The following is a 25,567-nucleotide window of genomic DNA, read 5'->3' as shown; positions in this document are numbered from 1 at the left end:
CCCAAACGTCACTCCCGTCACAGGCTCCAATCAGAAAGTGCAGCTCTATTTGCGCATGAGCATTGGGCACCAGCTGTGAAACCATGAGCTGTCACAGACAGGTGCCCACACTGAAGATGCCGGCACCGAGGAGACAGGACAGTCAGTCAACCTAGGTGTGAGGACACCACGGGATTGAGGGACAGGTGAATGTCCTTTTTTAAAAGTCAGCAGCTACAGTTTTTGTAGTTGCTGACTTTTATTATTCTGACTGGACCTCCGCTTTAGGAATGAAGATTTGGAGAGCCGGCTACTTGTCTTCCTGAATGATTATCTTTATTGCAGCAAGAAAGGGCTCTTTCAAATAGGCGTTCCATATGTCCGTTTTACATCTGTCCATTTATGGATGAAAACCAAACACCCATGTATTTCTATGGACTAGCGGATGTAACGGATGATCATCCGTTTACATCCGTTAATGTCCGCATCCGTTAACATCTGCTTTTTTGAAGAGAATAAAGCCCTATTTTCCTTCCGTAAAAGAGACTGGAGCAGACGTAAACAGACCAAAAACGGATGTAAACTGATGAAAAATGGATGTAAACTGATGAAAAACTGATGTGAACTGATCTGTTTTTTCTTTGAAAAAACATAACTAAACTGATTAAAAAACGGAATGCCATGTGAAAGGACACTAAGATGTACAGATAAAAAGCCTTCAATGGGCACACTTGCTCCAGCAAACACAAATGCTCCTGCACTTGGGGATGGACTCAATGCAGGCTACAACCACATTAAGAATGTCCTGGAACATGCACACCTTGCTGCCCTCAAATGGACCGGGGGAATCCAAATATACTGAATGGGGAAAAAACAAAGAGAGGGCGCTCAGACCTAATGCATTACCATAAAAAATGTTTAATAAAAAATAAAGTAGGTGTTGTACTCACAAACGACAATATAGTGAAGGCACATCATAAAAGAACAGCTGGGTCAACACCGCGCTGAGTAACAGTCCGCAATAGGGAGTTTAGACATCCAAAAGACTGACGCGTTTCGAGGACTTGCCTCTTCCTCAGAGCCAACTCGGGTTGGCTCTGAGGAAGAGGCAAGTTCTCAAAACGCGTCAGACTTTTGGATGTCTAAACTCCCTATTGCGGACTGTTACTCAGCGCGGTGTTGACCCAGCTGTTCTTTTATGATGTGCCTTGACTATATTGTCGTTTGTGAGTACAGCACCTACTTTATTTTTTATTAAACATTTTTTATGGTAATGCACTAGGCCTGTGCGCCCTCTCTTTGTTCTTTCCCCATTCGGCACACTTGCTCCGCTCTATTTGTCCTGGTGACCACAGTCATTGGGACAGAAAGTTATCGGAAATCCATTATATCTCTTTTGTTAACAAAGAGGAGGTGAGGGTACATCTTTCAATGGGGACAGTTTTTCTGGTGACAATTGCCTAAAAGTGAATTTACTGACACTTTGGAAAGATTTCTTCTGACTTCCTGTGCTGTGTAAGAGACAAGAACTCCTCTCTTCAACGAGGCACAAAAAAAATAAAACATCTGATGAGGGGATTCCACCCAAACGTTTGGGCTTAGATATACTTTAAGCACTAGTAACATAGAAAGACACCACCTGCATATATTTTAGCATTTAAAGAGGACCCTCCCCTGAATGTAATTTCATACAGAACATGCCCAAGATGCATGCTGATGTAAATTTTAGGGGTGGGGGGAAAGCATTAAGGTAAACAAGACCCCACTATCTGTTCCTTACCCCCATCCATAAACACTTACCCGACTCCTCTTATTAATCCAGCGATGTACAGGCTCCAGCACCACTCTCCTCTATTCCTGGATTCACAAGAGACACTGAGAGCAGTGGGAGCTATAGGCACTTACTGCTGTCAGTAAAACTCCTGTGAGGAGGGAGCAGGGGCATGGCTTGCCAGAGCTGTGTGGGTCTATGGAAGCACACAGCCCAGCTTGGGCATGTGCCTTCACAGATACCCCCTTATCATCAAAGTTACATAAGGGGCACCTGGTGGAAGAAGAGGACAGCACTGGCAGGGGACCACCAGAAAAAAAGATAGGGGTCCTCTCTGTGCAATATTGATGCATACAGCAGGTAAGTATAACATATTTTTTATTTTAATTAAAAAAAAAGATTACCTTTAGTATTACTTTAAAGTGGTTGTAAACTCTCAAGGTTTTTACCTTCATGCATTCATGCTTGCTATGGGGGCACTATTTAGGAGGTTGGGGCCAAGAGTGCCAGCGAGGGACGAGAGAAGAGGAAGATTGGAGCTGCTCTGTGCAAAACCACTGCACAGAGCAGGTAAGTATGACATTTGCTATTTTTAAACCAAAAAAACCTGCCTTTAATATCACTTTCAGCTGTTTTTCTTGCTATATATAAGAAAATGTTCCTTACCCTGGCCTGTACAAAAACTGTTATCTGTTGTATGTAAATCCTTTAATATCAAATGACAAATGTTTATAATAGTACACTGAGAAATGTGAAATGTTAGGCAACACAATAGGATAGCCAAAAAAAGGAGAAATATGGGAAGATGCTACATGTATGCAGTAACTGCTAAGTTATTGTTTTTACAATGTTCATTGTTACATTGACTTGGATGATTTATTAGATAATGTAAAATTCATTGGGAAATGCAGGATTCCCACACTTCAAAGAATTTACTGTTCTATCCTGCAGCAGTTTGAAATCCCAGCGCAGGGTGCGGTAATATGATTTGTAACTTAATAAGGAACCCAAGCAGAGCAGAGCTGTGTGTCATTCAGAGATGAGCTTTTTTACAGGTTTGGCAATGTCAGGGTTGGATGAGGTCCACTGTGTCGGCAAACCTGTACACAGCCATCTTAGAATGATAAGTCATGAGTACAAACAAAAAACTGAATGCATGGCAAAAACTGTAAAAATTATTACAAAAATGAAAGATGTAAAATTAAAAACTGGAAAAAGTTGCTGTAAAAATGTAAATAGTTCTAACAAAACTGTTGCAGGACTCATAATAGCTTACAGAAACGTAATACTCTGCAGCTTTATTTCTCAAAATATTAAGGCTGGGTTCACATCTGTGCGGCTCTGCGAGCCACGTTTTGGGTGAACATGGCAGCCTATTCATTTGAATGTGCTGTCATACCTCCTGAAACGCAGGGAAAAGGTTCCTGCAGCATTTTAGAAATCGCAGCTTGCACAGGAACCACAACTTCAGTGCTGTCCCCAGTGCAGGAGCGATTATCAGTGCGTTCGACAAGCTATTACATTAATGGCAACCGTACACAGCTCCTTTTTTCTGTGCGGGTGGTTGCAGCTGCGGGAACAGGTGCAATCCTACAGCGGGAATCACCCACACAGATGTGGACCTAGCCTAACCCCTGGTTCACATCTGTGCGGGTGGTGCTGCTGTGGGACCCACACAAATACCTGCAGCTGCACCACCCACATAGAGGAATGTGGCACCCGCAGCTGTGTGCCATCAATTCTAATTGCACAATGCACGCACTTGAAATCGCAACTGTACTGGGAACCTTGGTTCCCGTGCGGGCTGTGATTTTCCAAGTAGTGCTGGGACATCTTCCCTGCATGTCCCGGGGCACAGGAGTCCATTCAAATGAATGGGTTCTTATGTCCACGCAAATCGGGGCCCGCACGACCACAAAGATGTGAATCAGTGATAAAGGAGAACTTCAAAGCAGAGATGCTGAGATTAGAGGAATGTGTAAATAACTTATTCACTCTACTTTTCCATTTGCAAAGGTGCTGCTGAATTCTTTTCACGGGTCGATTTCAAGGCTTTGTCAACAGGCGTTTTCAGTGTAATCATGTAGGGCGACTTTGATTTGACAACGTTGCATTTTTTCCTATTCTATGGGGCCAAGTGATGCAGTTTTTGTTTAGTTTTCAGTGCGATTATGTAGTGCGATACTGATGTAACATTGATGCAATTTGGTTGTGATTTTGCATATTTTATGGGTCAGGTTGCAACAAAGTAGCACAGGAACCTTTACCAAAATTGCACCATGTTAAATCGCATTCATATGAATGGGCACTTTTGATAATAATGTGATTGCTATTGTCATGCGATTCTGTGCAACTCAAGTTACACCAGACATTGCATTAGTGTGAACAAAGCCTGAAGCAGGTCCAGTGTAGGTCAAATGTAGAGTACCTGTTATTGAATTCTGAATTATCTCAAGTATCTAAACTGATGTCAAAGGTACGCTGCAATTGCCCATCTGAGCCCATGGACATGGACCCTTAAAGTGTAACTCTGCCATTAACTACATTTTGTAAAAATAAAATACCACAGTACAGTACTTGCTGTTTGTCATTATGATTTACTGTTCATTTGTTGTTTAAAGTTGACTCCACAAGCAACAATTTTGAATTTAAGTTTTTAGATGTCTCTGAAAAATATTTTCTCTGAATGGCTCCACTTTGCTGTATTTTACTAACAGTTCATAATCAGAGGCGTAGCTAGAAGCTTGTGGGCCCCTCTACCAGCTGCTTGTGCCGTCACCCTGTGTAGGTGAAATTGGAAATTCAAAGTGCCTAGGATGGGCCTGGACAGGCCCCTGCCCATTCATCCCCATTAATTCCGATCCTGCCGTCTGCCGGGAATTATTCAGCATTACACAGTCTGCTCACCTAAAAGCTGGAAAGTGAAAAATTAGGTGCAGCTTTGCATAGAAACCAATCAGCTTCCAGGTTTTATCGCCAACTGTAAAGGAGTCCCCCTTTACATCAATGCCTCCCTTTTTAACATCAAGAGTCCCCCTTTATGCTGGAATTTCCCTTCACATCAACAGTGGGTCTCTTCACATACCTTATAAAGCAGCTGGTATTGCAGTCCGGCATGTGTACTCCATGGAACTGCATCCAATTAGGAAAAGTCTAGCACTGTCACATGACAGTATCAAAATGTCCTCATCGGTTGCAGTTCCAGAGCTTCTGATAGGTTACATACTATTACAATCACAGCCTAACCTAGTGAACTACCGAAGTGGCTGTCATTTCTCTTGCACTCACAGTGTGCATGTTAGAGAGAACAATGAGAGGAGCAGTAAGGCAGGCTAATGCTTTGCTGTACTCAAGGTGTGATAGGTAAGTGGCACGGGCCCCCTGGAGCATGGGCGGGGTTGCCACTGTGACCCCTGCGACTCCTGTAGCTATGCCCATGTTCACAATGATAAATGATTAAAGTGTTACTATACCCACAACAGTAAAAATCAATCTGTATATGCAGTAATTCATGCTAGTTATATTCACTGTGGAACGTAAGGGGTTAATCCTCTGCATGATGAGAAAAGGATGTTTGATACTGTCTTCTCTGATTCTCCCCCTTTCTACTGTCCCCAATCCATTTGCTGATAGTACAAAGCCTTGGCTGCACATGCTCAGTTTGGTGTGTATTAAAGTTTTTTCTTTTTCTTGGGAGAGTGCATGTGATCAGCACAGGGCCAATCACCACTGTCCAGACAGAGAGTCAAGAGTCCTGCAGCCTCATAGGACAGTGAGAGAAGAGTGAAAACTTTTCCTATAAGCTTTAACCAGTGCTCTGCTGGATACTGATAGAAGTCACAAGACTGCTCTAACTACTGATGAGAAAAGGTATTTAGCAGTTTATATTTACTAAAATAACTGCATTTCCATGTTCTGTGTACTTTGGGAGACCAGATATAGTGAATGCAGGGTTCTGGGTTTAGTAACACTTTAATATCATGCATAGATTTGATTGTTTTAATGACTGTTTTGATGAAATTGACTGCCTATTTATTGAAATACGTATTCAATGCAGATGATTTTTTTTAAGATAGCACTTATTGACACAATCATACTGATATGTGTATGGTACACTGGCAGGTTATGATTTTGATTATATTCATTAAAGCTGAAGTTTAGATCGTATTTTTCTTTTAATCAGCACATTACATAAATGAACGGCAAGTGTCCTATGTGCTGGTGGCTGCTCTGTTCTTTGAAATCTTCATTACTCTGCTCCCCCCCAATACCCCAAGATTGTGATCTTCCAGTTCTGCGGCAGTTAATACAAGTGGCTCCTATGATACAGTCACTCAAACGTACCGACTATGCCCACCCTTTCCGCCCCCTATTCTATTCATAGAAGCTCTACTATCAGTTCACAAAATAAAGAGCACTACAAATGGAAGATAGGTAGATGAATAAAAGGGCCACCTCCTCCAATCATAGAGCACTTTTTATTGTGAGAACTGATATTCCAGCTTCTATAAATGGAGAGGGGGGGAAGAAAGGTTGGGCATAGTCATTACCAGGGGTGGACTGACAACTCATGGGGCCCCCGGGCAATAGGGGATCATGGGGCCCCTGTGTCCTTACCCACAGCCAAAAAAAGCCTATGAAAAAGCCAATTAAAGGTACCAGGGGCATCTCATTGGGCCCCCTACTGACCCCGGGCCCTTGGGCAGTGCCCGAGTGTCCAAATGGTCAGTCCGCCCCTGGTCCTTACTTTTGATGAGTGACTGTGACAGTGAAGCGGCTTGTACTTCCTGCTGCAGCATCGGAAGATCACAGCCGTGGAAGTATCCAGGGGCTAGAGAACTGAATATTTAAAGGAGCAGAGCAGCATTTGCAATACTTTGTACAGGCAAAGCAATGTACCCGTACGTCATTTTGCCTGTACTGACACTAGGGTGCATGTCCACCAGACACAGCGGAATGTGGATCCCGGGACTTGGGACCTGGTGAATATGTGATCGCTATGTGATCACACGATCGCAATGTCAACAAACCTGTTATGAAATGGTTCAATCACAGCACCCTGCACCATGTGATTAGCTGTAGCCAATAACAGATCACTAGTATTCAGAACTGTCATGAACGTAATCCATTTATAACAGTTCAAAGCATCCCTGGTACAATGATCTTCATACCAGCAATCAAAGTGTAATAAAAAACACGATCACCCCCCAGATTAGTACAATGATAGCACTGAACTACTCTGATGAAAGTATTTTTTAAAAATGAATCCACAAAAATGTTAAAAAAAACTCAGACTTTCCGAAAAGGGGAAAAATTTGGGGAATATTTTGTACTGTCCTAACGTTTTAAGGGCCTCAAAAAAATTAGATAGGCCGTCAGTACATCAGGAATGATCAAATTTCAGATATATATACCATAGTTTATGGACACTAACTTTCCTACAGACGAAATATACAGTTACACTGATTGGGATTTATTTTTACCAAGGACAAGTAGCAGAATACATTTTTACCTAAATTTATGAAGAAATTATATTTTCTTATTTTTTTATTGGATATGTTTTATAACAGAAAATAAAAAGTATTGTTTTTTTTTTTAAACATAACAGTCTTGTTTCCATTTATATAATAAAAAATAAAAACCCCAGCGGTGATCAAACACCACCAAAAGAAAGCTCCATTTGTGTGAAAAAAATTAGATAAATTTAATTAGCATATATCGTTGCATGAGCACACACTTGCTAGTTAAAGTAGCTCAGTGCCGAATAGCAAAAAATGACCTGGTCATGAAAGGGGTAAAATCTTCTGGAGCTGAAGTGGTTAAAAAAAAATAATACATCACTAAACATCAGCTTTGTTACCCCATCCAACTGATACTTACCATGCTGGAACATGCACAGGGTTAATGACCTAAGCCCCTACCCCTACATGGCGGTGTGTGCTTCTGGCGATTTGCTCAGGTCTGACTATTGCATCCTGAGAATGAAAGGGAAGCTCAGATGATCTCCTATACCTGGAGGTATCAGTTATCTCTGAGGGATCCAACAAACAAGCAGAGCATCGGGGCTGGGCAGCACAGGGAAGGTAAATATAGGATAGTGGGGTTGGTGCTGTATCAAGAAAACCTGTCACTTTTACCTGAATTGGCCATGTTACGTGTTTTCTTTAAAGCGGAACTTCACCCAAAATGGCAGGTTCCGCTTTTCCTCCTCTCCCCCCTCCTCTCCCATATCTGGAATATTTTTTTGGAAAGAAGGCAGCAGGTATCTGATTGCTGGGGGAATTGCATATTTCCTTATTAAAATGTTCTCACAATATCTAAAAAAGCCTACAATATCCTGGTGACCTTAGCTGACTTCATGCCAAAGCAATGTCATTACAAGTCCTTAAAAGGTCATTTGTTTGCAATGGGGGGTTGGCCATCCCTACCAACTCATCTTGTATATATTACAGCTAAACCTTGGAATAATTGTCTCGCCTCAGAGCTTATCATGCATGCATCCTATTCTGATCATCTGTGCCTTGCCAAATAAGTTGGAGGGACCAGTGGCGAAAAAGGCATCTATAGTTAAGTATTATTGTTATATTTTATAATATTATTACATTTGTTATCTGTAATTACTTAATTAGATGTTATATTTACAAGCATTTGTGTGATCTCTCTTTGCACATCTCAAATACAACCCCAAAAACATAAACTGTCATGTGACTGTGATAAAATACTGATTTTGACAGGTACCCATTCCCACTTCTGCTTAGGTGATCAGAGTGGAAGTTTGGCCTCCCCTCTTTTCCACGCAGCCTCTTGTGACACGTCAGAGGTCCCAAGAGACTATGGGACAATCACGGGGTGCAGCGCAGCTCGTGCATGCATAGTGGGCAGCCAGCTGTGAAGCTGCAAGGAGTCAAAGTTAGCTGCCCACAGTTAAGATGTCGATACCCGGACCCAAAGACAGAGCAAAGAGCCGAGCTCGGTGAGGACATCACTGGATCCTGGGACAGGTACTGTAGTTGTGTGTTTTTTAAAGGCAGCAGCTACAGCATTTGTAGCTGCTGACTTTGAATTTTTTCCTTACAGGGTGAGGATTCTTGTTAAACAAAACATTCAAAAGAGTGCTATAATGCACCTTTACCAACAAAGTGACTTGAACAAGCCCATATGTACCATAGTGCACCATCCAAAAAAATGAAAAAGGAATTACCTGTGAAGGATTGTACAGGGGGACAACTCCAGTCGGCTGGCTCATCTGACTCCCAGAGACAGATGCATTTGGATAAATGCCCTAATGAAGCAAAGAGTAACAAGCATAAGTACACAGAACTCCGAGTTTTAACCCCACAGTCCCCTGATCTAATGGTTTACCATGCTCTCCTGCTGACCCCGGATCTCTGGTAATACTGAACTGCTATTGATCTTCTGCCGATCTTCACTTTCTTTAATTCCTGCCAAAGAGTAGATGATACAAAGGATCTGTGACTCCGCTTTGATATAAGGGCATCGCTGTTATCCACCGATGGGAGTTTGTGAACAGTGTGTCATTATTTCCTTCCCAGCGGTATTATGGAGTTTCAGGGAGTCATATCAAACACTTCATACATCAACATCAAGCCAGAACAATATTCAAGCGCCCGCTGGAATCGCATTAATCAGACCATGTAAGATAATTAACATATTGACATGGAATATCCTGTATAGAGCTCTAGAAGCGGTTCATTATAGAAGCTATGTCATTATATAAAGAGAATTTATAATATGTTTATGCTATTATTTCAAAGGAAAATGTGTCCTCATCAGCTGAAAGGCTATGTCCTCCCAAAACCAAGATTTCAGATTGTGCTCTATACTAATTAGTTGACTCCCCATTGGACCCGTACCTGAGCTCCCACCTCTGCTGCCCCGTCAAAGCAATTATAAGCATAAACAAAGAGTTTACTTCATGTAAAATGGATAAATCCATGGAGAGTGCAAGCACCAAAGTAAGACACTTTGCTAATGACCATAGCTGGGTAAAGCTTTACATTCAGGTCCTACAGATTTAAAGTGCCTAGCCTATGCCTAGCCATAATGTTTTAACTTTTTTTTCTTTTTTTTTAGAGTGATAAAAGCTTAGAACACTGTAATGGAACCGGACCCCGACTGCACTTGGGTATTTCCGTTAGAATACCGCTTCCCTGTCCAAACACTGTCCACGGACACCACTCTTGAAGGAAAACTAGGAAATAAGACTCCTTTATTTTAACACAGATACAAGATATAAACATTCAAGGGAACAATTCCCCCCTCCCTGCATAATGACACAGGGAGGGGCAAACCACATCTAGCAACAAGAGACACATCAGCAGACACCCCCCCATCAAGCCAATACACAAACACATACATCCCATAATAGTTTGATCCCAAGTAAGACACACAATAGAACAATGGGATGCAACCACATGGCATTAAACAATGAACAACCCCCACCCCAATATTAGTATATTTCACCCTGTACCCCTAACAGGGATAGGATGACTTACACATAAGAGGGATATGGGGAGCTGAGACAGGGGTCTTTCCACCCCTCCAAAGTGAGCTGTGTTCCATGGGCCCCCCACCCAAAGTTACTCCCGTCACAAACCCCTTTGAAGTGTAATATTTTGTCTGTGGTCTTGTTTAAAGTGGTTGTAAACCCTTACAAATATCCAGTGAAGTGAATGGTCTCAGAAATTAAAAAAAAATCCTCCAACATAAGTTGTACCTGTTTATCTGCAGTCTAATATTCTCTATATCTGTCCAAAGTGCTGAATATATAAAGCTTGTCTGAGAGTTCAGAAAAAAGGGATGGAGAGCTGAAATTACACATTCTGCAGAGCTCAGTGAGGAGACTTGATGAGAGCTGATTGGAGGGAAGGGACACGCCTCCCTCCACACAGCTCACAGGAACAGAGCCAAGACTGTCAATCTGGGGAGGTCCCTCCCCGTCACCATTTTCTCTTGGTGTGAGGAAAATCTGTCAGAAGTGATAAATGCTGATAGCAAAAAAACGAAGCAGCCAGTGGTGTATCTAGGTTTTGTGCTGCCCTAGCAAAGCAAAAATATGCCACCCCAACCTTCCCTGCGGAGAGAGCCTGACACCAACCACCACCCCCACCCCCCCAAAGGAGAGAGCCTAACACTGACCAACATCCCTCCCCCCCAACTGTGGAGAGAGCATAACACCAACCAGAAATCCCCCCCCCCAAAGGAGAGAGCTGGGCACCAACACCCCCCCCAACCTCGGAGAGAGCATAACACCAACCAGCAACCCACCCCCCCAAAGGAGGGAGCCTGACACTGACCAAACCCCCCCCCCCAACCGCGGAGGGAGCATAGCGCAAACCAGCAACCCACCCCCCCCAAAAGAGAGAGCCTGACACCAACCAACACCACCCTGGCCAAGAGAGCCTTCCACTACCACCACCTCCCTCATACACCCGCCGCCACCCCCCTCCCATCCCTGGCAAGAGAGAGAAAGAAACTTATATTAATATTTTATTTCTCCCTGATCATTTCTGTGTGTTTTGCCCACGGTCACGATTTATTGTCTGTTACACCTTTTGGTCCTCATTTTGGACCTTTATTATTTCACCTTTTACTTCACTCCTGTATTCCTTCCATTTACTGATTATGTTATGGTGTATTATCTATTGTCTTCTCATCTCATTATTTGTTTTGGAATGTCTGTGGCATTATTGCGATTAGCGCAACATCAATTTTCTGTTTATAGACACTCACCTTCACAGCTCTGGACATCCCCGGGAATAGGAGTCGGGCTCTGCATACATCAAGCAGCCCGCAGGCTCTCTTGGCTCCCACCCGGTCCCCATGCGGCGTGTATTCCTTCTTCTAGGGGGCAGCGCTGCCCTCCTGAAAAATGCCGCCCAAGGCAAATGCTTGGTTTGCCTTGTGGTAAATACGCCCCTGGAAGCAGCAGACAGAAATTACACTTCATTTAGACATGTACACGCTATAGAGGGATATGTTTTGTTCATAATTCATGTCTGAGGTTTACAACCACTTTTAGGCTAAGTTTAGATGTGTGGTTGGGGGGCAGTAAAAATGCACGGTTGAGCCACAACTGCCATCATTAAGCTGCAAATGGCAGCAGATGGGTCTGTTTACATGCAATGCATTTGTTGGAAAAAATTGGGTTAAAACAGGTGGTGCATCACCTGTCAATTTCCTCTGAAATGCGATCTGAATGCACTGTAGGCATTCCTGCCTGCACCTTGTGTTTTCACCTGAATAAGATGTGTATTGATCATGTAGTTTCATGGTGTCATTTGTTGTGCACAGCCTATAGTAGAGTAAATCTTTACATTCCAGTGTCCAAAGTTTCTGTTTGTGTAGAAACATGGAACATGTGGAATGAGAGTGAAAAAGTGAATGCATGCTGCAGGAGCAGGATTCAAGTGAAACTGCTGCTTTACCCTGTACAGGTTCATTCTATCATGACTCTGCAGTGCAGTGGGTGGTGAGTTCTGGCTCCACTGTCTTTAAGATCCTCTATCTCTAGGGGAATGTTCAGCATCCATCAGGCCCAGATGTGTCAGATGCCTGCATCCCCTGTCATGCAATGTGGTACCATCCACCAACCCCTACAGGACACAGTAGTGATATAGGGGTTGAAAAAAGAGACCACAAAGCACAGATGGAAGCCAGAAATGTGACACATCCAGAGGTGTTGGACACAAAATATTCTTTCAGGGGCCACAGCTAGCTCTTGAAGACAGTGCACTAGTGGATATTTCGAATGTCAAGTTTCCAGTTCTGTGGTGCCTCCTGTCAGTTTCACATCACCACTTTATCCAGTACTGACATAGCAACTGGCAGAAGGAGGCAAAGCATGTGGCAGGGGATGCAGACATCTAACAGCACTCTCCACTGCACAACCACTACTTATCCCCAAAGATGGCTAAAAAATAATGAAAAGCATTTTTTTTCTTTCCCAGCATTACATGTGTGTGTGTTGACAAGTGTTTAAATGCAGACATGTAGCATTTTAACACAACACACAGGACACCAGCAGCATGGTGTGCACAGAACACATAGAAAACAATTGTTTTCTATGTGTCCTAGAGGTGACCTGTGTTCATCCAGTGCAAACATGCAGGTCACTGCAGTATGGATGAATGAGCCCTCAGAAAAATACAAAGATACTTCCAGAACAGGAGAGTCTAGGGCAGAGGTATTGAATTAAAATTCAAGGAGGTCCGGTCACTAAAATTTTCTTCTGGCTGAAGTCCGAATAGGGTGTGCCCATCAGTGTGCTCCCGTACATTAGGTGTCGCCATCAGAGTGCTCCTTTATATCCTGTATCCCCATCACAGTGCCACCTTACATCAGGTATTCCCGTCAGAGTGCCCCCTTACACTCAAAGTACCCCTTTCCACCATATTTCCCCATCAGAGTGTCCTTTTACATCATATTCCCCGTAAGAGTGCCCCTTTCCACAGTATGTGCCCATTTGTGCCCCCTTAACATAAAATGTGCCCGTCAGAGTGCCCCTTAACATAAAATGTGCCCATCAGAGTGCCCCTTAACATAAAATGTGCCCATCAGAGTGTCCCTTAACATAAAATGTGCCCATCAGAGTATCCCTTAACATAAAATGTGCCCATCAGAGTGCCCCGTAACATAAAATGTGTCCGCCAGAGTGTCGTCTGTGCATATATATGTGGCCTTTTGGTGGGTGGGCTTTAATGTTGAGCGGCTGCATACGTGCTCAGTTACCAGCATGTACCTGAAAGTTCCCAATGCATACTTGCGATTGGGAGCTTTCCGATCATGTGACTGCCAATCACAGTCGTCACATCATCCGAATGCCCACCTCCACCTCCCGGCACTTAGAACCTGTTAAAGTCCAGGAGGCGATGGCAGAAAAAGGTTAAAATACATGTTTGTTTTTTTCCCTGCATTTTTTTTAAAGCTGATGTTTTTGGGTATACGGTACAGCACAAGGGTTATAACTTACCTCTAATAAAGTGTATGGCTGCTGGTTACCGGAAAAATGATCTTTTCATTGATGCCAGATAATTTTCTTTTGGAGCTGCATGGGTTAATTACTTTGGCTCTAAAAGTGAAGGATCGCACCGCTCGCTCTCTACTTCTGCTCCATCTGTACATTCACCGTTCACAAGACTCCTAATTTTCTTTTTCATAAAATACGTGTTTTGTGAATGGAGGAGGGGGGCCTGTCATTTATTCCCCTCTCTTCCCTTTGACAATACACTTTGCATTCTGTGAAAATAGTACAAGGGGCTTTGTGAATGAATGAAGGGGAAGGTGAGCAGTGCAATCCTTCACTGTTTGAGCCCAGGAAGTCCTGGCATCGCTGAAAAGAGGATTTCTACAATATCCAGCAGGACACGCTTTGTTAGCAGTAAATTATGTTCCTTATGCAGTGTACCGAGAAACATTTTTTACAAAAGTTCAGCTTTAAAGCAGAACTACATTACATCTGAGCACCGCACACCAAAAATAATATTTAATTCATGTTTAATATTCAGAGTAAACTCACCCAACCATCCATGTCTCCATGCATCCATCTATTATCTTGCTGAGAAATCTCTTTCAAAAACACCCTCTAGCATTTCTGGCCATGGCCATCTTGAGAAAGGGCAGAGGACTCATGTAGCATTTTCTTCCTGGAATCCATCTGTCCTTTGCTCAGGCATGCAGGCAGGAGGGTGTGCTTAGCTGAGAAAATCCCTCTTCCTTTCCGGAAGACTCCTGGGATATACAGTTGTGTTCAAAATAATAGCAGTGTGTTGAAAAAAGTGAATAAAGCTCAAAATCCTTCTAATAGCTTTTATTTCCATACACACAAATGCATTGGGAACACAACAGATTCTATTCCAAATCAAAACATGAAGAAAAATATATCACATTTGTGTTGTTCCTCTACAAAAATTGAAGAAAAGTGAATATTAGACTGTTCAAAAAAATAGCAGTGTTTGTATTCTTCTTTACAAACTCAAACATTCACTATATAAACTGAAAAATGTTTGAAGATTTTGCTTTCCTTTGAATCACTTAATGAATATTTAGTTGTATAAGCACTGTTTCTGAGAACTGCTGTACATCTGTGTTGCATGGAGTCAACCAACTTCTGGCACCTGTGAACAGGTATTCCAGCCCAGGATGATTGGACTCAGGGGCGGACTGACCATTTGGAAACTCGGGCACTGCCTGAGGGCTCGGGGTCAGTAGGGGGCCCCATGAGATGCCCCTGGTACTTTTTTCATAGGCTTTTTTGAGTTTGGGCAAGGACACAGGGGCCCCATGATCCCCTATTGCCCGGGGGCCCCATGAGTTGTCAGTCCACCCCTGATTGGACTACATTCCACAGTTCTTCTCTATTTCTTGGTTTTGCCTCAGAAACTGCATTTTTGATGTCACCCCACAAGTTTTCTATTGGATTAAGATCCGGGGATTGGGCTGGCCACTCCATAACTTCAATCTTGTTGGTCTGGAACCAAGATGTTGCACGTTTACTGGTGTGTTTGGGGTCGTTGTCTTGTTGGAACACCCATTTCAAGGGCATTTCCTCTTCAGTATAAGGCAGCATGACCTCTTCAAGTATTCTGATGTATTCAAACTGATCCATGATCCCTGGTATGCGATAAATAGGCCCAACACCGTAGTATGAGAAACATCCCCATATCATGATGCTTGCGCAACCATGCTTCACTGTCTTCACAGTGTACTGTGTCTTGAATTCAGTGTTTGGGGGTCGTCTGACAAACTGTCTCCGGCCACTAGACCCAAAAAGAACAATCTTACTTTCATCAGTCCACAAAATGTTGCGCCATTTCTCTTTAGGCCAGTCAATGTGCTCTTTGGCAAATTGTAACCTCTTCAGCACGTCTTTTTTCCAACAGTGGGACTTTGCGGGGGCTTCTTGCAGATAGCTTGGCTTCACATAGGTGTCTTCTAATTGTAACAGTACTCACAGGGAACTTTAGACCTTCTTTGATCTTCCTGGAGCTGATTGTTGGCTGAGTCCTTGCCATTTTGGCTATTCTTCTATCCATTCGAATGGTAGTTTTTCGCTTTCTTCCACGCCTTTCAGGTTTTGGTTGCCATTTTAAAGCATTTGCAATCATTTTAGCTGAGCAGCCTATCATTTTCTGCACTTCCTTATATGTTTTCCCCTCTCCAATCAACTTTTTAATCAAGGTACGCTGTTCTTCTGAACAATGTCTGGAACGACCCATTTTCCTCAGAATTTCAGAGAGAAATGCACTGTAACCAGCATGTACAACATTTGCTGCCTTCCTTCCTTAAATAAGGGCAATAATTGCCACCTGTTTTTCAAAGAATGAATGACCTCACTAATAGAACTCCACACTGCTATTATTTTGAACATGCCCCTTTCAATTAGTGATTCAATTACACAGAATCAGCAGCATCCATGTCATGACTGTTGGATCTGTTGGATTTCTATTACTCTACTACACCTGCTAGTAAATTATTTGCCATATAGAAATATCATTTCTACCAAAAACAGAGACTGATCAGGTTAGTGATGTCTGACTGCTATTATTTTGAACACAACTGTATAACATAACATTTGCCTAGGCCTGAAAACCAGGAAGTAACTGAAGACGTAAAAAAAAAAAAGTTTTCCTTTCGATTTACTAATGCTAGCAGCATGAGGATTGCCCACTTGTTTGTACTAGGTTTTACCCCCTTCATGGCCAGGTAATTTTTTGCTATTCAGCACTGTGCTACTTTAACTGGCAACTGTGTCATGCAACACTGTACCAGAATTAAATTTATATTAAATTTTTTTCACACAAGTAGAGCTTTCTTTTGGTGGTGTTTTATCACCTCTGTTTTTTTTTTATTATATAAAGGAAAAACCCCAGAAAATTGTGTTATAAAATTTTGCAAACAAATTATCTTTCATAAAGTTAGGCCTCTTTAGTAAGAAGCATGACAATCTTTCTGAAGTTATAATTTTTTGTATACATTTTTTTGAAAATGAGGAAATTAAATAATGTTTGGGTTTTTGTTCACAATTTGTCTGTCATACTGTCAACAGTGCAGTGCAGTGTCATCATATGACTGTTGTCAGTGATCAGGGATACTGACTGGTGACTATGTAAAAAAAAAAAAGTTAACTTTTTTAATTCACTTTTACAACATTTTGTTTCTTTTTTTTTACAGTTTGTTCTTTTTTTTTTGCAATTTTTCTACATACTGTCATCAGAGTACTTTGGTGTCACCATAGTGACATTGTACTACTCTGCGGGGTGATCAGGGATTTTTCTTTTTTACACTGTGATTACTTATAACAGTAATGATCACTGTTATAAGCAATCGTCCTACCTGTCATGAATTATTATTATTATACAGGATTTATATAGCGTGACACCGTACCAGCTGCACGAAAAGGTAAGTTGTAAAGCAAGCCGACGATCCCTGCAAGATGGATCAGATCTGTGGATTGAGCATAATGGATCGGACTCCGATCCATTATGCTCCCCAAATCCGCATAGGGGATCAGAGGGGGTGTCACCAAGTGTTATTGCATCAGGTGACACCAACCCTAGGGATGCCCCTGCCCTGAAGAGGTTTTCAGAGATCGCTTAAAAGTGAGCAGAATAGGCGATAGTCTGCTAATTGGGGTAGAGTTCCAAAGGATGGGGGAAGCTCTGGAGAAGTCCTAAAGGCAACATGGCATTAATTCATGGCAGATTATTTACTATTATAATGCTGTGAATGGCCTTTTACTATGTGATTGATCACAATAGTAAGCAAGCTGCCAGCTGGCATTCATGACAGTTTTGTTTACATGTTATCATGTGATCGCTATGATTGGTTATCACATGATACCCCAGCTGCTCACAGCGTCTGGGTACCGAGCACCATGATCCTCTGTATCCACCAGACCCAGAGGTTGATGTACAGGTACATCCCTGTGCCTGCTCACACTGCCAACCAGCAGTAAATGTACTATTGTTGGTCGGCAAGTAGTTAAAAATAGTCAATTGATTGAGAGAGTGAAGTTCTACTTTAACTCTGTGACAGGGTCTCTTTAATGCAGACGTCAGCTATCTCTTTCTCTGAACAAGTGTGGGTCTTTATCCATGGCAGAGATCATTATCAGTAACTTTTTCTCATTTTACAAATATTGTTTGTTGAGCCCAGAACTCTTTAACATAAAGTGCTAGATAATCTCATGTGTGTGGCATAAGGGTTATCCACATCTACTTGCTAATTATTTTGTTTTACGGATTGACAAATAACATTCCTATCAGAATTTCCTCCTTTGTGCTAAGTGTGGACTTTGGTTTGTGGTCAATCAATAATTAAAAAGCCTGTAGTCTGTTTTTATGTGTATATCCATTGATAGATTGCTCGAGCAATACACTGGGGCAGAAGGATCAATGTACAGAAAAGGGCAAGCGGGCGTTTATTTTACTGTGTTGATCCATTTTCTGTCTGCATCAGCGTTATACACATAAATTGTTAGGCAAAGTTTATGCCAGCCGACACAGGGGAGAGGTGTTTTTTTGAGGAAAATCATCTTATAGTATTCTGTACTGCATATAAATTGTCTAAAATACATTCATGGGCTGAATTATGATGAACAGGATACGTCACTAAGTTCTGCACGATGTAAAATCAAATATAAACTTAATTTACTTAATAAATTAGAAAGGCCTGGCAAACAACATGAATTATGTACGATGTCTAATATTTATAGAGATTTGCGTAACAGTTTCAAAAATTAGAACAGAAATTATTTGCGATTTGGTATTTAAAGGTCAGCCGAAGTCACAGAATAGATATTTGGGCTCATGTACACGGGGAGTTTGGTAAACACTTCTGAACGATGGAAACTGACTGCTGGAAAAGGTAGGTCAAAAAACTTCAGTTTAGCCGCGTTTGCATACTGTGTTTATACGTGTTTGCGTTTAGAAGTGTTTTTAAAAGATAACCTCAGGAGACCCTCCCAAATGCCCAGAATGCACGGAAAAATAGTAAAAAATTAACTATTTCAGACATTTTGAGAGAAATAGAGAGAGCAGAAGCAGAGAAAGCAGTATGTGTTGAGATGACCTGTCTTTTCTGGTTGTATTCACTTTAGATCCCATCATGAGCATAATGCAGCACGTTCTACCATTTTTTCCTTCACGCGAAACCTGCAATTGACTGAATGGTGTACTGGGTCAATTGGAATACATGGAAAACACTTTGCGTGCATTTTTGATGATGAAAAAAGGATCTGAACTGCATCTGGATATGGACCTGTCAAAAAACACTTCTAAACGCAAACGCTTATAAACGCAGTTAACCGCGTTAACAATTGTTTACAAGCATTTGAAACGCCAGTAAAATCTGCTCCTGAACGCAACTTTGCTGCGTTAAAAAAAAACGACTGTAAACTCAACTGCCTGCAAAAGACTGTAAATTACTATGTGTACATGGACATATAGGAAAACATTAGGGGGAGTTCAGGGGCTGCTGAAAAAAATGCAGAAAAGCTCCTGAACATCAGTTTAGGAGCTGCAGTGTACATGAACCCTAAGGTGAGATAGTGTACTAACATCAAAATTTTCATGGGCTCATTCACTTTGTGTCCATAGAGCTCTGCTGATCTGTATAGACCAAGGAGGCCCAAAGCAAGGAAACATAGAAAACAACTCTTTTCCATGTGCCCTATTAACACCATGCAGGCACTTAGTGGTGTCTGCACTTTTACGCACCAGAAACCTCTGAATTCACACAGTGTGCTGTAATAGGCATTTTACAGCATTGTAAGCAGTGTAAACATAAAACAATTGTTTTCTGTGTGTCCCATTCACACTGCAACACAGCCCAGAGCGCTGCGATTAAATGCACATATGTTGCCTTTTAGCACAGTGCACTGTACAGAACTGCAAGGCACTGTACAGCAGCACAGAGCATCGTGCTGCTGTACAGTGACATGAATGACGTGTACTTCTGTAAACGTTGCATCACACAGCTCCTTTTTTTGTTTTTGTACAAACTTTATTCAGAGTGGATAGCTACTGGAGAGGTACGACACTTCGGCAGCTGTCCATTCTAGTGTGAATTCACCCTCAATGCATGTCACCACAATGCAGCACAACATACTGTGGGACATAGAGCTGCACAAAATGTTGTTTTGTGACATCTAACCCAGTTAAGAAAATACAACGGCTAAGTGGTTAGAACTTCTGCCTAGCAGCACTGGGTTCCTTGGTTTGAAACCCAACCATGGCACTACCTTAATGGAGTTTACATGTTCTCCCTGTGCCTGCATGGGTTTCCTCCCACACTCCAAAGACCTGCTGGTAGGTTAATTGGCCTTCATATATGTATGAATGTGAGTTAGGGACCTTAGATTGTAAGCTCCTTGAGGGCAGGGACTGATGTGAATGCACAATATATATGTAAAGTGCTGCATAAATTCTTGGTGTTATACAAGTACCTGTAATAAATATTCATAAACAAATGAAAATATTATGATGCATTCCACCAGTCTTCACACACATTATACAGAGCATTACACACGCAGGCTGGTATGAATGAGTCATTACCTTCCTTTTCATTTTCTTTTTGGATAGAGCAAGGAAGGATTACAAGCCAATCCCTTTCCTCTCTTTGCTCTAGGCAACCAAATGGGGCAGCAGCGCAACAACAAGAAGGTGAGTATGTAAAGCTAGGAAAGGGAGAACTTAGATAAACTGGCAAAGCACAGGTTCACTTTAAAGGGTCATTGCAATCAAATAGATGATGAACCCTAGAAAACATACAGAAGTGCAACCTACCTGCTTAGTATAATGTGGTAGTGTGCCAGTCTACCTTTCTCCCAGTATTTAGTAATCTGGCAATCTGAGAACCCCTTCTTACAAAGCATGAGAGCTAATTCTTCCTTTCTGGGTTTTGTCTGTTCAGCCTCTTGAATGGGTGTGCTGCGATGACGTCACTTTCACACATGTACATGGGAATCACATCACCACGGCACAGATCAGATACCGTAAAGGTGGTCTGAGCTGCTCCTGCATGGTTCAAAACAAATTATCGCTGACAGGCAAGGGGAGGTATTTATGATAGAAAAGATCACTAGGGTCTCTTCCTTTATAAAACCTTGATGGTCAGATTTCAATATTACCTTAAAAGTTTAACTGGCACTGATCACACTTGTTACCCCTCAGGACTCCTCCAATCAGTCCAGTACACACTCTATTCAATAGTACCAAACTCTGAAGAAGGGGTCCCTTTGAACCCCCAAAAAATGTTGGCATTTTATGATATGAGTCTAAATAAAAGTAATCTGACTTTTAGAAGTACTGCTTTTGGCATTTTGTACCCCTAAATCCCTGCTGGTCTGTGGCACAAAGGCCGTATCCAACTATCCAACCCCCACAGAGTTCCAAAATCTGATATAAACCCTGACCTTGAAGGAGTGGAGTATCCTTTCAGCCTTCTACTTACTTTCCCACTGGTAGGTTCAGTTGGAAAATAAATCCACATAAAACAGACAATAATTTATTTATTCACATGTCTTTTACTATAATTCATGAAAGGATTCAGTTCATAAAAAATACCGGTCATGATTACTAATAATATTTTTGAACATTAAATCACATAATGCTTTACTTTGCAAGATTTTATGATGTCCATTCATCCTGCATTAATAAAGTAACATCTAGTTTGATTTGTATCTGAATTTTATTAGAGTGATTTTTACAAATGTAATCTCTTGAATTGGTAAATGTGTTAAAAGTGTAAACACTCTTTAATTGTGTTAAAAAAAGTGTAAACATGGCTTTAATTAAAATATACTGATATACACTATATTGTCAAATGTATTGGGACACCCCTCCAAATCATTGGATTCAGGTGTTCCAATAACCTCCATGGCCACAGGTGTATAACATCAAGCACCTAGGCATGCAGACTGCTTCTACAGACATTTGTGAAACAATGGGTCGCTCTCAGGAGCTCAGTGAATTCAAACGTGGTACCATGATAGGTTGCCACCTGTGCAATAAGTCCATCTGTGAAATTTCCTTGCTTCTAAATATTCCATGGTCAACTGTTAGTGGTATTATAACAAATTGGAAGCAACTGGGAACAACAGCAACTCAGCCACGTAAAATGACAGAGTGGGGAGCACAATGTGCAGAAGTCGCAAGCTGTCTGCAGAATCAATAGCTAAAGACCTCCAAACTTCATGTGGCTTTCAAATTATCAAAACAACAGTGCATAGAGAGCTTCATGGAATGGGTTTCCATGGCCGAGCAGCTACATCCAAGCCTTATATCACCAAGTGTAATGCAAAACGGCGGATGCAGTGGTGTAATGTACGCCGCCACTGGATTCTAGAGCAGTGGAGTGATGAATCACACTTCTCTGTCTGGCAATCCCATGGATGTGTCTGGGTTTGGCAGTTGCCAGGAGAACGGTACTTGCCTGACTGCATTGTGCCATGTGCAAAGTTTGGTGGAGGGGGGATTATGGCGTAGGGTTGTCTTTAAAGGGTTGGACTTGGCCCCTTAGTTCCAATGAAGGGAATTCTTAAGGCATCAGCCTGCCAAAACATTTTGGGCAATTTCATGCTTCCAACTTTGTGGGAATAGCTTGAGGATGGCCCCTTCTTGTTCCACCATGACTGCACACCAGTGCACAAAACAAGGTCCATATAGACATGGATGAGCAAGTTTGGGGTGGAGGAACTTGACTGGCATGCATAGAGTCCTGACTGCAACCCTTTGGGGTGAATTCAAGTGGAGACTGCGAGCCAGGCCTTTTCGTCCGACATCAGTGCCTGACCTCACAAATGCGCTTCTGGAAAAATGGTTAAACATACCCATAGACACACTCCTAAACTTTGTGGACAGGCTTCCCAGAAGAGTTGAAGCTGCTATAGCTGCAAAGAGTGGGCCAACTCAATATTGAACCCTATGGACTAAGACTGGGATGCCATTAAAGTTCATGTGTGTGTAAAGGCAGGCGTTCCAATACGTTTGGCAATATAGTTTATCTTTAGCTAAGTTTCTTATATAATATAGCTCAGGAACACACAGTATGTATATATATATATATATATATATATATATATATATATATGTGTGTGTGTATGTATGTGTAGCACTACCCCCTTAGGAATCATTGAAGTTCTTGGTCCCCCTATAGTCCTGCACAGCCAGGCAACACGCATTTTCACATTAACTTGCATCCAGGAGACAGTACCCTAGTTTCTCCTACTCCAGCCAATCTGGGTGAGTTCCTGAGCAGGGAATCCAGTGCCTGTCACGTTAAAGTATGACAGTTCTGGGTAGTCGCTACTCTGATTCCCCACCAGCGTGATCCTTCCTCTATGTGGCCCAGAGGGTGCAGGTTTACTCACTTAGTCCTTTTGCTGTGTCACTGGTGGGTTGGTGGCTGCTACCAGGCCTTCTAGCTTGGCCACTCCTTCCCTACTACACAGATGGTCCTCTCTCAGGGGGCTAGTAAAGTCCCCAGATCCTCCTGCCTGGAGGTGAGTCCCTTCTAAATCTGGGTCCCCTCCCAGGCTCCTACTCTCCAGCCTCACTTCTTTATCTTCCACCCAAACTCTCCTCCAACTCTCCTGCTGCTGAGAAGGCTCATTTACTCTTAAAGGCTGTCCTGGCCTCTTGCCAAGCCTTCTGTTGGGGATCGGCCAGGATCCTCTAAGAGTACAGGCCAGCCACTCCTCACCTCCACCTACTGCTTCTAGATTTTTTTCCAAAGTTCTAGAGCAGCGGCAAATCCCACCGAGCTGGTCTGCAGAGCCTTTCAGCTCTGACCTAAATTTGACCCACCTAGCTATTACACCAAGACTGCTATTCAGCCTCTATCTAACAATTAAAGCTAGAGCTCCTAGCTAACTAGGAGGGTGATGTATACTGTTGGGGTAGGAAGGTTTAGTTTGCAAAGAGGTAATCTAGGAAAACTTTGTTTTTGCCTGTACATGGGCTTTAAATAGCCTCCCTTAAATTGGTTGTAAACCCTTACATATACCCAGTACTAAACTGTCTCTCTCTAGATTAAGCTCATCAAATCCCTTTAATTCTTCCTGTGACTCTTCAGTCTTGTACTGCTTTAAGAGGTGAGTCGCTTTCAGAAAGTGCACCAAAAAAAGGATACAATAGAAGTCTCTGGCGAACTGCAGCTAACCCGCGTTTCGGGAGTACCACAGCACATCAGCGTGAAAGTGCTCTTTTAAGCAAAAATCATAATGACACATAGTAGCAGCTTTTACTGTATACATGTATGAGGCACAAGTTGACTTGTATAACACAGGTCCATTAGAAAAACACTGGATTGTTGCTCTCTTGTAGGCTGTAGGATGCTGTGAATAGCTTGCAGGCATGCAGAGGCTTGTAGGACAATGTTTGCACTGCCCTAAGCTGTCCATATCACATTTTACAGTATATTTCAGAGCTATAGATGATTTTTTCATTGGAGCTAAAAGATTTTTTGACTGAAGCTAAAGGATTTTTTGCCTGGAGATAAATGATGTTTTGACTGGAGCTAAATTATTTTTTTGTCTGGAGCTAAAGAAGATTTTTGAGTGTTTTGCCTCTGCAATATAACCACTGAAGTGTGATTTCCACAACTGATGCAGTTGTGAAAAGACAGCTGTAACTTACAGTCTCAGTAGAATTAGCAAACAGTGACTCAATCCAAATGACATCAGATCAACAATCATAGCATTTATAGCTAAAGCACTTGCTAGTGCTCAGAACAGAAACTAAAGATACCATGAAAAGACGGTGGGACTAGCTATACAGAGCATCTCCATGCTACAGGGCCAGGAAGAGATACAATTATTCAAAAGCAATTAAACAACAATGCATGTGCAATATGATGCCAAAGAAGACATTAATTATCCCACAAATGGGGGAATTGGTGTGTGCAGTGCTTAACACTGATACACAGCCCTACCACTACCACCAGCTTAGCTCACAAAATAATGCAAGTTATGGGCCAAATTAACTCCAACCAGGACACTGCCCTGAATCCAAACATGTTGTTTGTCACAAAATATATATCAAACAGCTGTATGCTGCATAGTGTAACGTTTTACACCCTATAGATGCTTGTATGTGTATATTCTTTTAGTTTTTTTCTATATCTAAGTTACCAGAGCACTTATGTTTAACAAAGTTGGGATCCCCATCCAGTCCACAGTTCTTGTTCCAGGTCAACCACTAAGGTTTGTAATGGGGGGCTATTATTGGGGGAACTAAACTCAAGAAACACACTGCAGAGATGTAGAGCTTTTAAGCAGAATAGACAATGCACGTTTCTTCTGCCAAAATACTCCTTCACCTTGCTTTTAACAATTATTTTCTTAGTGTACATTGCCCGCAGTTCATTCACAGTGTGCACTCCCAGTCATTTGTGAGATGCCAAGAATGGAGCCGGGTGTCGGTAAGATGCAACTTCAATGCTCATGTGCAGAACATCAGTGGCTGCTCAACGGCCAAAGATTAGATGCTGGACACAGAGGAACAGGGGTGGACTGACCATTTGGAAACTCGGGCACTGCCCGAGGGCCCGGGGTCAGTAGGGGGCCCCATGAGATGCCCCCTGTACCTTTTTCATAGGCTTTTTTGAGTTTGGGCAAGGACACAGGGGCCCCATGATCCCCTATTGCCCGGGGGCCCCATGAGTTATGAGTCCGCCACTGCAGAGGAAGCAACATTTTAGTGGTTGGGGACAGCCAGGCTGAGGTTATGGAGTTGTCAGAGCTGCAGCGGGGCAAACCTAGAGATAAGTCTGCCATAGTGTGCAAGTATTCTGTTC

The 25,567-nt window shown here is 42.3% G+C and overlaps 1 protein-coding gene across 1 annotated transcript in view; it reads right to left on the bottom strand.

Annotated features, from left to right (window-relative positions):
- The window catches only part of SEC16B (SEC16 homolog B, endoplasmic reticulum export factor), a 312,561-nt gene that overhangs the window by 9,338 nt on the left and 277,656 nt on the right, over positions 1–25,567 (bottom strand). Inside the window, exons 25-26 of the mRNA XM_089676327.1 lie at positions 9,113–9,192; positions 8,952–9,032 (exon numbers count right to left, since the gene is read on the bottom strand). Coding sequence (XP_089532453.1) covers positions 8,952–9,032; positions 9,113–9,192 — 161 coding nt within the window. The remainder of the gene's footprint in view (positions 1–8,951; positions 9,033–9,112; positions 9,193–25,567) is intronic.

The sequence above is a fragment of the Staurois parvus genome, unplaced genomic scaffold (genome assembly GCF_062004578.1).
Source record: "Staurois parvus isolate SC_StPar_1 unplaced genomic scaffold, SC_StPar_1.0 ptg000166l, whole genome shotgun sequence".
NCBI classification, from domain to species: Eukaryota; Metazoa; Chordata; class Amphibia; order Anura; family Ranidae; genus Staurois; species Staurois parvus.
Note: the sequence above shows the minus strand (reverse complement) of the source record. Positions and strands in the feature narration are given on the sequence as shown.